Source organism: Hydra vulgaris, chromosome 07 (assembly GCF_038396675.1).
Source record: "Hydra vulgaris chromosome 07, alternate assembly HydraT2T_AEP".
Classification (NCBI taxonomy): domain Eukaryota; kingdom Metazoa; phylum Cnidaria; class Hydrozoa; order Anthoathecata; family Hydridae; genus Hydra; species Hydra vulgaris.
In genome coordinates, this window is record NC_088926.1 from 19,875,359 (window position 1) to 19,890,000 (window position 14,642).

The following is a 14,642-nucleotide window of genomic DNA, read 5'->3' on the forward strand; positions in this document are numbered from 1 at the left end:
TTATGAATCAGTGGGGTATGACTTAGATCAAGAAACTTCACCTGAAAAAATTAAAGATGTAAATGAAGAACCCTCAGAAGACAACTCCAATAACATCAAAAAAAAACTTTCCCATTTATTACCATTAAACAAAACTACACGAAGATCCCTAATACAGCACTAGCTGTATTAGGGATCTTCATGTAATATCTCTTTGATTTGACATATCTCCTGCTGCTACATCTGCAATTGTATCTGTTTTTCTTCAAGATTTGATCAAATCAAATTACTTAACTCCAAATATGGCTAGTTTAGCATGTGATCCTAAGAAGATTTGGAGAGCCAGACAAGAGGTTATGGCTAAAACTAGAGTTTTGTCAGAAAAAATAATTATTGAAGCTCCTATCAAAGGCATATTTGTAGATGGAAAAAAAGATCCTACTCTAGTTTTGATTGAAGATTCAATTACTAAAGCGTTTTGTCGAAGAACAGAAAAGCAAGAGAACATAAGTGTTACTTCTGAACCAGATGAAAGCTATTTGACTCATTACACACCTTCAAAGGGTCCAAACAAACCAGCTAAAGAAGCTGCAATCGGTCTTTATAACTGGATGGTTCCTAGAGGAATTGATCAAACTATAATTGTGATTGGATCAGATTCTACTGGATCTAGTAACAACGGCGGATTTTTAACTCACCTGGAGAAACTTATTGGAAGAAAATGTTTTTGGTCAATTTGCATGTTACATACCAATGAGCTACCTTTAAGACACCTGATTGCAAATATTGATGAACCTACAAACTCCAAAGATGGGTTCAAAGGGCCTATAGGCAAACTATTACCAAAAGTAAATCAATTAAAACGACTAGTAAAAGTTTGAACCGATTAGACAGATTGAACCTTTAATTAAAATTCCGGATGATATTTTAAAGACTATGTTAGCCGATGCTTCACTAAGCTACAAGTTAGTTGCTTGTCTTGAATCAGGTACCTTGAATCATTTACTTTTCAACAGAAAATGTGGTAATCTTTGTCATAGCAGGTGGCTCACAGCCGGTCAAGCAATTCTTTGGCTTTACATTAGTGACCATGGCCCGGAAGGTGGTATTTAAAAAAATCTAAAAATTCTTTCTCAGTTTGTGGCTCAAGTATACTTTCATATGTGGTTTAGAATCAAGGAAAAGCACTCTATTGTTGATGGGCCCCATCATCTAATCAAACTTCTTTATCTATTAAGAGGTCAAACAGTCGAAGTTATGGATGCCGTTAGTAAGTCTGTTCAAAATGGTGCATTTCATGCTCATTCTGAGTCTCTCCTAATTTCTCTTCTTGCAAGCTCATCAAATGAAAATAGAGCTTTTGCAGTCAAGATGATTATGAAAGTTAGGGGAGATTCAGAGCAAGGTGATGTAAGTGTAAGAAACCGAAAAAAATCTACACTTAACTTTGATGCTGTGACTCTCCTTGAACTTATTGACTGGAGTAATGAAAAAATCTTGGAGCCAAATTTTACATGTAATATGACGAAAAAAGATTTACAAAAAGTAATTGATTCTCCTATGGAAGTACCTTACTATCCTCTCCACACCCAGTCTTGTGAAAGAGTTATTAAACAAGTGACTGAAGCAGCAGCTGCTGTTTGTGGTTTTCAGAGGCGTGGTGGTTTTATTAGAGCAAGATTAGAGCACAGAGATGTTGTTCCAAATCTGAAATCCAAGAAAGATTTAATCAAACTGTTTAGTTGATGTTCAAGCTTTATTTTAGTGAAAATTTTATTTTCCATAAAAACATGTGTTTTTTTTTTAACATTTTATGTAATAAAAATATATTTGGACAAATCCGTGTGCGTCCACAGAACATTTTGGTGTTTCACATATAACAGTTGCAGGAAATTTATCTGCAGGTTTTAAATTTCAAGTAGCACTTTTTTAGAGCTCATCTTCACTCATGAGGGCAAATGAAATAAAAAGCATGAGCAAATTATTTCTGTGTTTTTATTTTCAGACTTTTTTGGTGCCATTTTTTGCAAAACATTCTCATTTGACATAAGCATAAACATAAACTTAAGTTTAGAGTTGCAAATAGCTGAAGATGTTATGTAAAACATTTAAAAAAATTTTGTGGGTATTCATGGACAAATCTAATTCAAAACTCTAGTTTTTACCTAACTTGCTTGGTTTTTTAGTACGGTAAAAAGTATTTTTTCAAATCAATAATGTATTTTTTCAAATAGTTTTCAAGTATTTTTTCAAATAGTTTTCAAGTATTTTTTCAAATCAATAATCAATAAAAACAATATATATATATATATATATATATATATATATATATATATATATATATATATATATATATATATATATATATATATACATACATACATATATATTTATTTTTTTTGTCTGGTAAAATGTTTTAATAACCATGTGTAATAATAATTAATATTCATCATAACTATTTTTTCATTTTATCTATTGTTTTCGTTTCAATGTTATCTATTTAAATATCGCAATTTTCGAGTTCATTTTTACCCCCCCCCCTCCCCCGAAAAAAAAAGTTTTATTTCAATGTTGCCTAGAAATACCACATAATAAAATCACTCTCCAAAATGTTTTTTTTTTTAATCTAAAATTTTTAAAAAGTATGACGTACCCTAATGGTCAGTATAATCACTATAGATACTCTTGTTTTCTATTCTAAGATATTCTGGGCACTCATTTTAACGACTTATCCAATATGTTGAAGTCAATATTATGCTACTCACTAATAAATTTTTTTTACATCTTTTGCATCATTAGGCATTAGTTTTTTATATTACTTTTAATTCATCTCATAAAAGTCTGATAGGAGAGAGATTTAATGATTGGGGAGACTAAATCATTTGATTCAATATTTGATCATTCTCTAACAGTCAAATAGCTTATTCAATGTTCGGAAGAATATGTTTTAGATTTAAACTTTGGGTTGTTTTCTTCTAAAAAAATAAATGGCTTCTCATTAACCAACTTTCCAAAAGAATAACATAACTTTTTTAAATGACTAAATATTCCTTTTTTTGTCATTACTCCTTCTATTTTTAAAATATCATCTACAACATTCTGATCAGAACAACCACATACTCTAACGCTACATCCATCATATTTCACATTCAGTAATACACACTGTTTTGTTGTACGCTCAACGACTTTCCTTCCGAAAAACAATCTTTTCTTGAGACAAACGATTAAAATTATTGTTCTCTCCGAATAACTTTTTATTTACTCAAATAATCTTTTTCATTGTAAATAATCCTTGGAGAATTTCTAAAAATATATTTTTAATGTTGTGTGAATAAAATAAGTATAACAAAAGCGACGAACTTTTATCGTTCGAAAATCCTACGACGTGGAAAATAGTGAAAAAGATTAATTATCGCAAAAAAAAAAATAAAAAAATCTATATATATACCTTACATGCCCCCACAAAATTTGTGCCCCCACAAAATTTGTGCTTGATGAATTGTCTGAATTGCACAGAATACTGTTCTGTACAACTAAAATATGAATTAGATATTTATCTGTATCTATTCATATTTTTGATTGTTCTCTAATTTTTTATTTTTTTAACTTTTAATAAAGCTTAACCGAATTATATACGCGAAATATATACGCGGGCCAGAATTTTAAACTATTCTTTAAATGTAAACTTGGCTACATAAAATCTGATTCCTTTTTATTCACACGAGAAAAACATTTGTAGAAAAAATTGAGAAAGCATCTCCAAATCCTAAATCTTTATTAAATTAACACTTTTTTTAATTAAAAAATCATAATTTTTTTTTGAATTAACACAATTACAACAATCATTAATTTTCTTATAAAAATAATTGTATGCAAGATATAAAAATCTAAAGATAAAAAGGTTTCTTTGAGAAAAAAATCTATTTCAATATTTTTGAATTAAATTTGCTTTTTATTCGAATTGAATTTGCTTATAACCACTTAATAACGTAAGTTACTAAAAACTGCAAAATATCAAATAAATGACTACACAATAAAAAAAAATTTCAATGAACTTCAATTAAATTGTAAAAATAAAATTACTTTTATTTTTACAACTGGAAATATCTTTTCATTATTCAGCAAAAAATTAGACATATCAGAAAGAATTCTTTTTATAACATCAATTATTTTTTGTAGAAGACTATTAGAAAATTCTTCTTGTATAATTACTTGTATAATTTACTATAAATTTATTAGGCACTAAGAATTTGAACACTACTGGTAAGTTTTTTTAAAATCTGGTTTCAAGCTTGTAGTTGATAATCAAAGCAACCATAACAAGTGTTCACTAGTTAGATTGGCAAGATACTTTGATTTAACAAATTTCATTGTAAAAAATAAAGATTCACATGCATATGTTGAACCTTTATTTTTTACAATGAAATTTGTAAAAAGGCTTAGTTTTATACTAAGCCTTTTTAGTTGAGGATACTTAACTTCAGAAACAGTTTTCCAAAAATCCAATAAAGTCAATGTTTTATGCAGCATTTGAAGATTTAGATCTTTTTGGAGATCTAGTAATTCCATTTCAAATTGAGATGTTTCTTTAAGTATATTTTCTGGTATTAGACAATTATCACTTATAATATTGATCATAAAATTTACTAAAAATGCTAATGATGATTTAAGAGCATACAAATCGTTAAACCTGTTTGGAAAGTCTTCGAATAAATTCTGTAGTTTTTCCCGGTATGATTCAATCTTATGATCATCATACTGAATCGCAGGATTAGGATTATGAATCATCTTCTTCATTTGAGGAAAACGAATAAAAGTTTTTAGGTAAGATCTCTCTGAAATAGAGAAATTTTTTTTTGAAAACTAAATATAGTCTGAGCAAAATCAGATATATATTTCTCTTTTCCCTGAAGCGACAAATTCATATTTTGTAAATGCTGCATTACATCAGTTAAAAATAAAAAGCACCTTACAGCACAGAAAAACAACAAGTCACTTGGTTTGTCAGCAAGATCCAATTCATTAATGAAATTTTTAAACTGTCTGTGATTTTTTGCATTAGATCGAATACAATTTACAATCTCCAGCACTGATTTAAAAACAATTGGAAAATTAAAATGTTTTGCTGCTAAATGTTCTCGATGAATTGCACAATGAACTAAATACGATACGTAGAATCACTATTTAGGTAAGCCCAATGTGTTTTCCAACCATTGCTGTTGCACCATCTGTAGCAACACTAACAAGCTTGTTCTTAGGAACATAGGCTTTTGCCAGAACAGTGTCAAGAGCTTCCTTTAAATCATTTCCACAAGTTGTGTCTTTGAGCTCTACTAGCAAATAGCAACTCTTTAGCAACTCTTCTTTCACAAGTACATCTGATGTTACTTATCTAACAAATACTGCCATTTGAGGTTTATCTTGAACATCTGTTGATTCATCCAATGCTAAACTGAATGCTTCACAATTTTTAAAGTCATTTACAAATGCTGTTCAACTTCGACACTAATCTTATATATTCTTCTTTCAGTTGCACGTCGAGAAACAGAAATATTTGAAATTAATCTTTGAATTTCGCTATTATTAGAACCTAAAACTAAAATCACATCTAAAAGATTTTACAAACTCTCCATCGGTATAAAGATGTTTACTTTTTACAATTTTCCAAGTTATAATAAAACTTGCTTCTGTTGTAATATTTGATTCTTTGCTAGAAGATGAAATATTCATTTTTTGATTTTTAAATACTGTTTTAAGCAACTCGATTTTATTTTTTCTATGATATAAATTTAATAAGTATTCTTCAGAAAAACACATGTTTTGTTTCATAGTGACGTTTAACATTACATGTCTTATTACGAGCAAGTTCAGTATTGCAAATTAAACACATAAGTTTATTTTCTTTTTCAATAAATGCACATTTTTCTATCCAACCACCATGAAATAATCTGTTCTCATTTTCAATTTTTCTTTTCTTACTTTCATTGTGAAGAGCATTATCGTCACCTTTTGCTATATCCATTTTTCAAACAAGATGTCTTCCGGCCTATTTTGTATTTTAAGCTTTTATTATTAGTCAACCAATAAAACTTTTGAAAAGAGCCGCAACGACGTTCTAAGAGTATTTAATCAAATTAAAAATTCCATGTCACATACCTGTTACCGGGCAAAATTTTTATTACGAATAATAAAATTACGAGTTTCGAAATATTTACAAAAACATTTTTTATTTATATTTATAAAACTTTTGAAGTCAAGATGTTTGAAGTCCTTTATACTCAAACTATTTTAAAAGCAAGAATTATAAAACATTTACTAGCAAAATAATTTGCAACAAATTATGTTGCATACAAGAAACAAAAAATTTTTCCTTCGCAAAAATTTTTGCTGTATATTGGGTCTTGATATTTCCGTATTTTGTTAATTTGCGTTTAGTGGTAAAAGATTATTATCCTTGTTTGCAAACACCAAACTTTATTGTGTTTAATAGTTGCCACAATAGTACCCCCGCCATTTTATTAAATTAAGTTTTTCTGTAAGTAATAACAATAGTTCTGATTACTCTTTTGTAACTAGATAAATTATATATATATATTTTTTTATATTTATATATTTTTTTAAACTAAATTTTCAAATTTTTTTGTAATTAGATAAATTACAAAACCATTTGCAAAAAATTTAATTTTTTAGGTGAATTGAAAACTCTCAATAGAAAACGCCGACATGCACTGAATGCTTACGATAGTACGTTAGAATATCGGGATCACTCGGAGTCTATTAAATCCGTACTCAACCAAACAGTATCGGTGGCTATAAAACCTGATACTTTAAATTCATTTACGAGTAAAACTAATGACTATTCCAATGAAAAATGCATCGAAACTTCATATCAGAACAACATACATGAAAATGGCTTTGAACATAATGTAGTGCTGCGGAGAAAATCCCGTTCTAACTTAGAAACTTCTCGTATCGACATTAATGCCGAAAATCAACGTGTGGTCAATGGTGACAATTTAAACGAGAGACTAACAAAAACTCGCTCATTTACTACAATTGAGCACAGTAATAGCGACCCAATAAAAAATGATCATCTATACTCCGTAGACTTAAACAAGTTAAATCACGAAAATAAAAGAACCATACATCTCGATATCGGACAGTATCAACCCACAAAGCTAAGTAACCGGGATAGAGCAGACATACGCCGTAAAATTAGTCACACCCATTTTCAGAAAAATAATCCGCAAATAAACGAGATAAAACACCGTTCCTTATCTATAATAAGACAAGAAACCGTTAACAATGAAGTATTAGTTTGGTGTGACGATTTAAAGGAAATTAGTTGTAAATGAATAATTAACTGTACGAGTCCAAAAAAAGTTACCAACAATATCAAACTTTTTTAATTCTAGTTTTCGTCGTTGTTGTTAATAAACAAAAAAAGAGACTTTATTAAGTTTCCATAATTTTTTAAATAAAAATTTTGAAAGTTAAATTATTTTTAAACTTTTTAAAATTATTTTATAACGTTTTTACATATTATTTTAAAACACTTTCTAGAAAGAAACGTTCTCTTTCTCGTGAGAAGTCAATCATCAAAATCTTCTATTTCTTCATCTTCTTCTTGTAAACCACTACTAATGGTTTCAACTGACCGTTGAAAAGTTGTTTTAGAAGCCCCATTGTTTTCATCTATATAATTATAATCATCTTGATCGGTACCCAAAGAAATTCTGAAAAGAAAAATCAGTAAATACGGTAAAATTGTCTGCACTAAAAGGTCTCGTAATCGTATGACTTAGTCAAGTGCATTGTCAAGTAAAATTAAGGACAATATTTTTGTTAACAAAGTAATTTATCATGTTTATTAGTTTTACTAAATATATATAACTTGTGAATTAACAACGATCTCCACTCAAAAGTGCCTTGAAGCAAAAAATTTATTTGTTATTAACTTCTTTCCTCGTTTTAACCAATGTAGGCTAAATCTTGTCAAGCTTTTTCATTTTTGTTTCATGTTCCTCAAAGTCCCAAGATTTTCGAAAAAAATATTTACACCAATTTTTATGGTTTCGTAAATATAATAAAATTGATCTGATCGGCTTTTCGTGCCGCTTAGAATTTATAAAATTTATTTTTAAAATTCTAAACAGCAAAAAAATAAAAAACATTATAATACCAGTAACCAGTAGTACATCTTACTGCTAGTAAGATGTACTACTGGTTACTGGTGACGTGTTACTGATTACTACAGGTTACTTACTGGTAATACAAGTTACTATTGAAGTACTACTGGTTACTGTTAGTAACACAAATGGCCTTTTTTAATTCTTAAAAGCAAACTTTTTATTTTAAAGACCATAGCAATAAAAGTACATTACTTAAAAACTTTAGATTTGTTAAAATATCATTTTTACAAAATAACATAAGTTGCATTAATAGCAACAACAGAAATGCCTATTAAAACTCTATTAAAAAAAAAAAAAAAAAATTTTAAATTGTAAAAAAAAAAAGTTTCATACCTTTGAGGACGACGGGAAATTTGAAAACAAGCAATATCACGCTCAAACGAACCTAGAAAAAAAGTTTTTCTTTTTATTTTATAGCTCAAAGTTAAAAAAAACAAATCAAACACTTAAAAATAAAAGCTATGAACAATTTTTATATATTTATAGGTTATATATTCAACCAATATATATATATATATAAATTAAAGTACAGTAATTTAAAGTACAAAAATATTTACAACACAAAACGTAAAACGAAAACAAAAAGGAAAAAAAATACAAAAAACTTTTGTCTTTTCTTCAGCAACTTCAAAAATAATGCATGAGTGGTGTGGCAACAGTTTTTCTCATCACTTTCTGATCTAATAAATAATGTAAACCAAAACAAAAAACAAAAGCATTAGCGTTTGCAACTGTTAGAGTCATCGATAGTAAACTTGTTTTAGGAAACATATACAGAGGTCATTTGATATTGTGCTTTTATTTTATTTAAAAAAACAAAAACACAAACAAATGTGAAAATGCTGATTGTAAAAGCATTCGAGATTTTCTTACAACTGTCGATTAGCTTCAGTGAAGCATATATCTAATAGAAGACAGAGAGCCATTTTGGAAGATACGTTTCAACTTGGCCTGAGGTATACAGTAAAATTACTCAAGACTCTTTATTGCATCCACTACTTTGTATACTTCATATAAATGATCTTCCTGAATTTTAAAAAATATTTCAAAATTGTATGATGATAACACAAAAATCATGTTAATTAGTTCTTGTGATGAGTTACATAACAAACTCCACTACAGTTTAAATTCTGCAAATGCATGGACATAAGATTGGTTGCTTAGTTTTAATATTGACAAAAGTTTCGTTGTGCACTATGACTATAGAAGTACAAAATATTCAACTTATAAATGTTTATAAACTCAATGCATCAAATGCAGAAAGGAACTTTGGAGTAAATTTTTCAGATTATATATATATATATATATATATATATATATATATATATATATATATATATATATATATATATATATATATATATATATATATATATATATATACAGTAGCGTGCAAAAGTAACCGGACAAGAGCATAACTTGAGATGACTTTTGAATGAAAAGCCCAATTTCTTTCAAGTTTTCACTGAAATGTCAAAAAATTGATTACAAATATAAAAACAAATGGATTTTTACTAAATCTAAGCAATTTAATCTTAAAAGTTCATTTAATTAAAATATGCGCGTGCAAAAGTATCAGGACAAAAAAAAAACTTTTTTAAACATTTTTAAAATTGAAAATACTTTATTTTAAAGTATTGCTTTACTACTTTGTCGGGAAGCCCTTAGCATTAATAACTGCTTGACAGTGACAAGGCATTGAGTCCACCAGCATAATCACAATAATTTTGATTTTTCCCATTCTTTTTTCAGAGATACAATAAAAGACGTTCACTTGTTAGTTTTCGATCTGAAATTTGTCGATCAATGAGCTTACATAGACATTAAATAGAATTAAGGTCAGGACTTTGCTAAGGCTATTCGATTAATCAAATTTCATTGGATTTGAAAAAGTTTTTCACAAGGGTTGAAGTGTGCTTCAAGTCATTGTCCTTCTAAAACATCCTTCCTCGAGGCATTTTATCTTTTGCATGTGGTAGCATAACATTCTAAACTATATATTTGTACATATTTTTGTCCATTATGCCATTAATCAAATGGATAGGACCGATACAATCTCTATTCAAGTTAGCCCAGTTCATAACGTTTCGACTTCTGTGTTTTACTGTTAGTAGCTGGTATTTAGGATCGTTTTTATGGCCTTTTGGTCGACGGACATATCTAATATTATCAGATCCAAATAACATAAACTTAAATTCATCACTAAAAAGTACTTTCAATCACTGTTTTCACTGGTTTTCGATTCTTTATATAAATAAAAAGTTTCTTTGTAGGACATCTTCCAAGTAGATTTGCAGACCTCAAAAGACGTTTGATTGTGTCAACACCACATTTTTCATTATAAAGTTCTTTAATTTCAGCATTCTTTACCAAGACAGCATTTTGCGTGGAACATTTTTCAGGGCTTGAGGATGGATATTTCAGCAGGATAATGATTCAAAAGCACTTCAACCTTATAAAAGACTTTCAAAAACAAAAAAATTTAATTAATGGGATTGACATAGCAAAGTCCTGACCTTAATTCTATTGAACATCTATGGAAACACATAGATAGACGAATTTCAGGTTGAAAATCAACAAGTAAATTTGATTTATTGAATATTCTGAAATGGCGAAAAATCAAAATTATTGTGATTATGAAGCTGGTGGACTCAATTCCTTGTCACTGTCAAGCAGTAATTAATGCTAAAGGCCGACAAAGTACTAAAGCAATTTACTTTAAAATAAAGTATTTTCAATTTAAAAAATGTTTTAAAAAAATCTAATTCAAGTTTTTTTTTCTGTCCGGATACTTTTGCACGTGGATATTTTAATTAAATGAACTTTTAAGATTAGATTGCTTAGATTTAGTAAAAATTCATTTGTTTTTAGATTTGTAATCAATTTTTTGACATTTCAGTGAAAATTTGAAAGAAATTGGATTTTTCATTCAAAAGTTATCTCAAGTTATGCTCTTGTCCGGTTACTTTTGCACGCTACTGTATATATATATACACATATATATATAATACATATAGTCTTTTTAAAATTATTTTACTGATTATTAAATATGACAATAACTTACGGAGCATATTTGAGTCACATTTGGCCATATATGGTAACACCTCTGTATAAAGTTCTTGGGCAGGATATCTTTTCTCTAAATTATTAACAAACTTAAACTCTGGAAAAAAGTAAATTTAAGTTAAGTCCTTCTAACTCATTTCCAGATATAGAATAACAGATATTGTTTCTATAACAATCATTATATATATATATATATATATATATATATATATATATATATATATATATATATATATATATATATATATATATATATATATATATATATATATATATATAAACACACACACCATTTTAGTGCAGCATAATAACTAATGAAAAAAAGTTGTTTTGTAATAACATTATTATCCAATTTAATCACCTGTCTGTACAGAGCATTTCAATCTGCTATGCAGCTAAAAAATTATAAAAAATTATTTAAGAAATAAATTACAAAATGCTTAACATAAAGATAAAAAAAAAGGTATAGAATGCAAAAAAAAAAAAAATTAATTACTGTTTTAAATCTTTGGAACCACTCAGGTTTATGAAGAGGTCTCCAACCACCAGCAACTGTTCCTGTAATCGATTGCATTTGAGTATTAGCAAACATAACTCCTCGTATTCCAACTGATGCTGAATAATCACACATCACTGAGTTAGCCTAGAAAAAGCGTAAAAGATTAAAAAAGTAAAAAAAGAAAAAGAAAAATTAAAAACCAAACATTTGTTGTATTGAATGTAAAAAATATAAGACCTTATGACTTAACCAAGCAACTCCAGCAAAGGAACTATAAAATTTTAACTGATACAATTCCAATATCATAAAAATATTTAAATAAATTTGTAATACTATGATATTGAAATATTTTTATGATATTAAATGCTAAATAACTATCAAATAGCTATTTGATAGTTAAATAGTTATTTGATAAATAACAACCAGCTATTTAATACAAAACACCTAACTTTAAAAATAAGAATAAGATAAAAATCACATGTATATTTTTCTACATTTCATACATACATTTCATTGTTTCAATTTTTTGTTTTGTATTAATTCTTTTTTTTCTAAAACTCGGAAAAAGTTACACATTGACATGAAAAAAAGAAGAAACTAAAGAAACCAAAAAACCAAAACTGCTTAAGTTCCTTATTTTGCTTATTAAGTTTTAATTATAAGTTGAACTTAAAAACAAAATCTATTAAATAAAGAATAGTAAGATAATAACATTCATTGGAGTCGAGGACACAAAAAAGTTACGAAAGATTTTGCTGTTTTGGTACACACTAAAACTCAAAGAAATTTTATTGGATTTGTCTAAAGTTAGTTAATTTATCATAGGCTGATCTGATTTTTTATTACATTAAATTGTTATTTAATTTTTTATTAAATGAATATAGCAGAACTTAACAAAAAATGCAAAATATAATTTAAAAAATCTATTGAAAAAAAAAAGTTTTCATTTGGTATGTTTTTAAATTTCATTTTGTAAAAAACAAATATGAGAATATAGACACACAAAAAAAACTAATTTTTATGGCAAGTTACTGCTACTGTTTAATATTTTCAAAAAAAAAAGCTGTTTTTTGAAAGTTTAAAACTTTTTACTGTTTTTTATTATTAATCAAATTTTCAAAATAAAAAAATTCTATTTTCACTTGAATATTTTTATATTACATGCCTAATATGAATAAATAACTTTTAATCTAAACAATTTTACTTCTTTCAAAAACACAAGTGCTTTAAGTGATTTTTTAGTTAGTGTTGGTTTGATGCAAATTATTGTATGAACATCATTAAAGATTGTTATAATAGGTACATAAAGGTTTTGATATCAAGACAAAGCTATAACTCATGGATAATTCATGCTTTGTTTTAAAAGATAGTAATGCAGAACACAGATTTCTTAACGAATCTCACAAGTTTTCCTAAACTTTTTAGCAGGTCATTATAATCCAAACCTTTTTGTTTGATTAGAATATTGCTTATGATTTGCATATCCATTTCAATATCGTAAAATTTTAATTTTGTCAATCTCACAGCTACCTAAATAACACCTATCAAAATTTTTGATTCTTTCCAAAACAATATATTGTATATTCCTAAAAAAAAGAGTGACTGATGAAAAACTAAACAACTAATTTTTAATGTCAAAATTCAATCTACTAATTATTTTTGCAATCGATAGTTGTTGTTTTTTTTTTTCATTTAAAATTTAAATAATCAAATTAATGTTATTTGAAGATAACACGGTAAAAAAAATTTGTCCATGAATTAGTATACGCAGCGCATATAAGCAAAGTATACTAGAAGGGATAACATTTTAATTAATTTTTTGTTTACCAACTTTTTAAAAAGCGTTTTACAAAGTAGCACATATAAAATCATGTGGTAAGGTTTATGCTTATGGTATTGTTGGTATGCCTCTTAAATGGGTTGAATCATTTTTATTGAATAGAAAACAAAGAGTGGTTATGGGAGTATGCAAAACAGATTGAATTGGTGTATTAAGTGGGGTACCACAGAGTTCTGTGCTTGGCCCACTCCATTTTTTTGATATTCGTAAAGGATTTACCTAGTAGATTTATTAATGTTGTTTATACGCCCATGACAATAAAATTATTGCACCTAGTTCCGAGGTTGATTTAAAATTATTTCTAAATGATATAAAAATTTTAAAGAGAAATGTAAAATAATGAACTTTGGTGCATTATTTTACATTTCTCTTAAGTAATAAAAGATATCCTTATTTTATGAAAAATGATGGCAAACAGAAATAAATAAAAAGAAATTATTGTATAAATAGATTCAGGCATTTATATTTCTAAAGAGTTGAAATAGGACAGACAGGTAAGACAGGTGCTGCCAGTAAAGCTAATAGTATGCTTGCAACATTGAATAACACTTTTAAGTACAAAGATAGATATCTCATGAAGTTGCTTTATTGCGTGTACCATAAAGTTTAAGCTTGGTATCCCTATTACATAGAAGATATCCAAGAACTCAAAAAAATCGTATTTGTAGACAAGGTTGTTTTGGATAAAATAATTTACTAGAATGGGTAGTTAAGTCTAGATCAGTTAAAAATTTCAAATCTAATCTTAAACTGATTAATTTACAAATGATACTAAACAAGGAACATAAATTGTTAAAAAATTTGAAAATAATTATTGTATTGGCTGTCATCTCAACAGCATTTGAAATAAATAATATATGTATAATACATGTAAAAATTTTGAAAAATTGGTTTCTGTTAAATATACTATTATAATATTCACTATTTTAGCTTTGGTTTTTGATTATAGTAACTGCACTGTTATTATTTAAAAGATCCGAAAAACACTATGCTTTAACAAAACTTTTAACTGTACATTAAACCCACTCATTCACTCACTGCAGTTATATCTACTAAAATTAGCCAT

The 14,642-nt window shown here is 27.4% G+C and overlaps 2 protein-coding genes across 7 annotated transcripts in view; one reads left to right on the top strand and one right to left on the bottom strand.

Moving 5' to 3' along the window:
* LOC100208548 (potassium voltage-gated channel subfamily C member 1) overlaps window positions 1-7,477 on the top strand; it is a 58,414-nt gene extending 50,937 nt beyond the window's left edge. For all 6 annotated transcript variants that reach the window (XM_065801305.1, XM_065801304.1, XM_065801309.1 and 3 more), the window contains one exon: window positions 6,670-7,477. In XM_065801305.1, coding sequence (XP_065657377.1) covers window positions 6,670-7,334 — 665 coding nt within the window. In that variant the 3' untranslated portion in view covers window positions 7,335-7,477. The remainder of the gene's footprint in view (window positions 1-6,669) is intronic.
* Window positions 7,431-14,642, bottom strand: part of LOC100203270 (cell cycle checkpoint protein RAD17) — a 29,292-nt gene continuing 22,080 nt past the window's right edge. The window contains exons 15-19 of the mRNA XM_065801310.1: window positions 11,734-11,880; window positions 11,599-11,632; window positions 11,236-11,310; window positions 8,505-8,556; window positions 7,431-7,715 (exon numbers count right to left, since the gene is read on the bottom strand). Coding sequence (XP_065657382.1) covers window positions 7,571-7,715; window positions 8,505-8,556; window positions 11,236-11,310; window positions 11,599-11,632; window positions 11,734-11,880 — 453 coding nt within the window. The 3' untranslated portion in view covers window positions 7,431-7,570. The remainder of the gene's footprint in view (window positions 7,716-8,504; window positions 8,557-11,235; window positions 11,311-11,598; window positions 11,633-11,733; window positions 11,881-14,642) is intronic.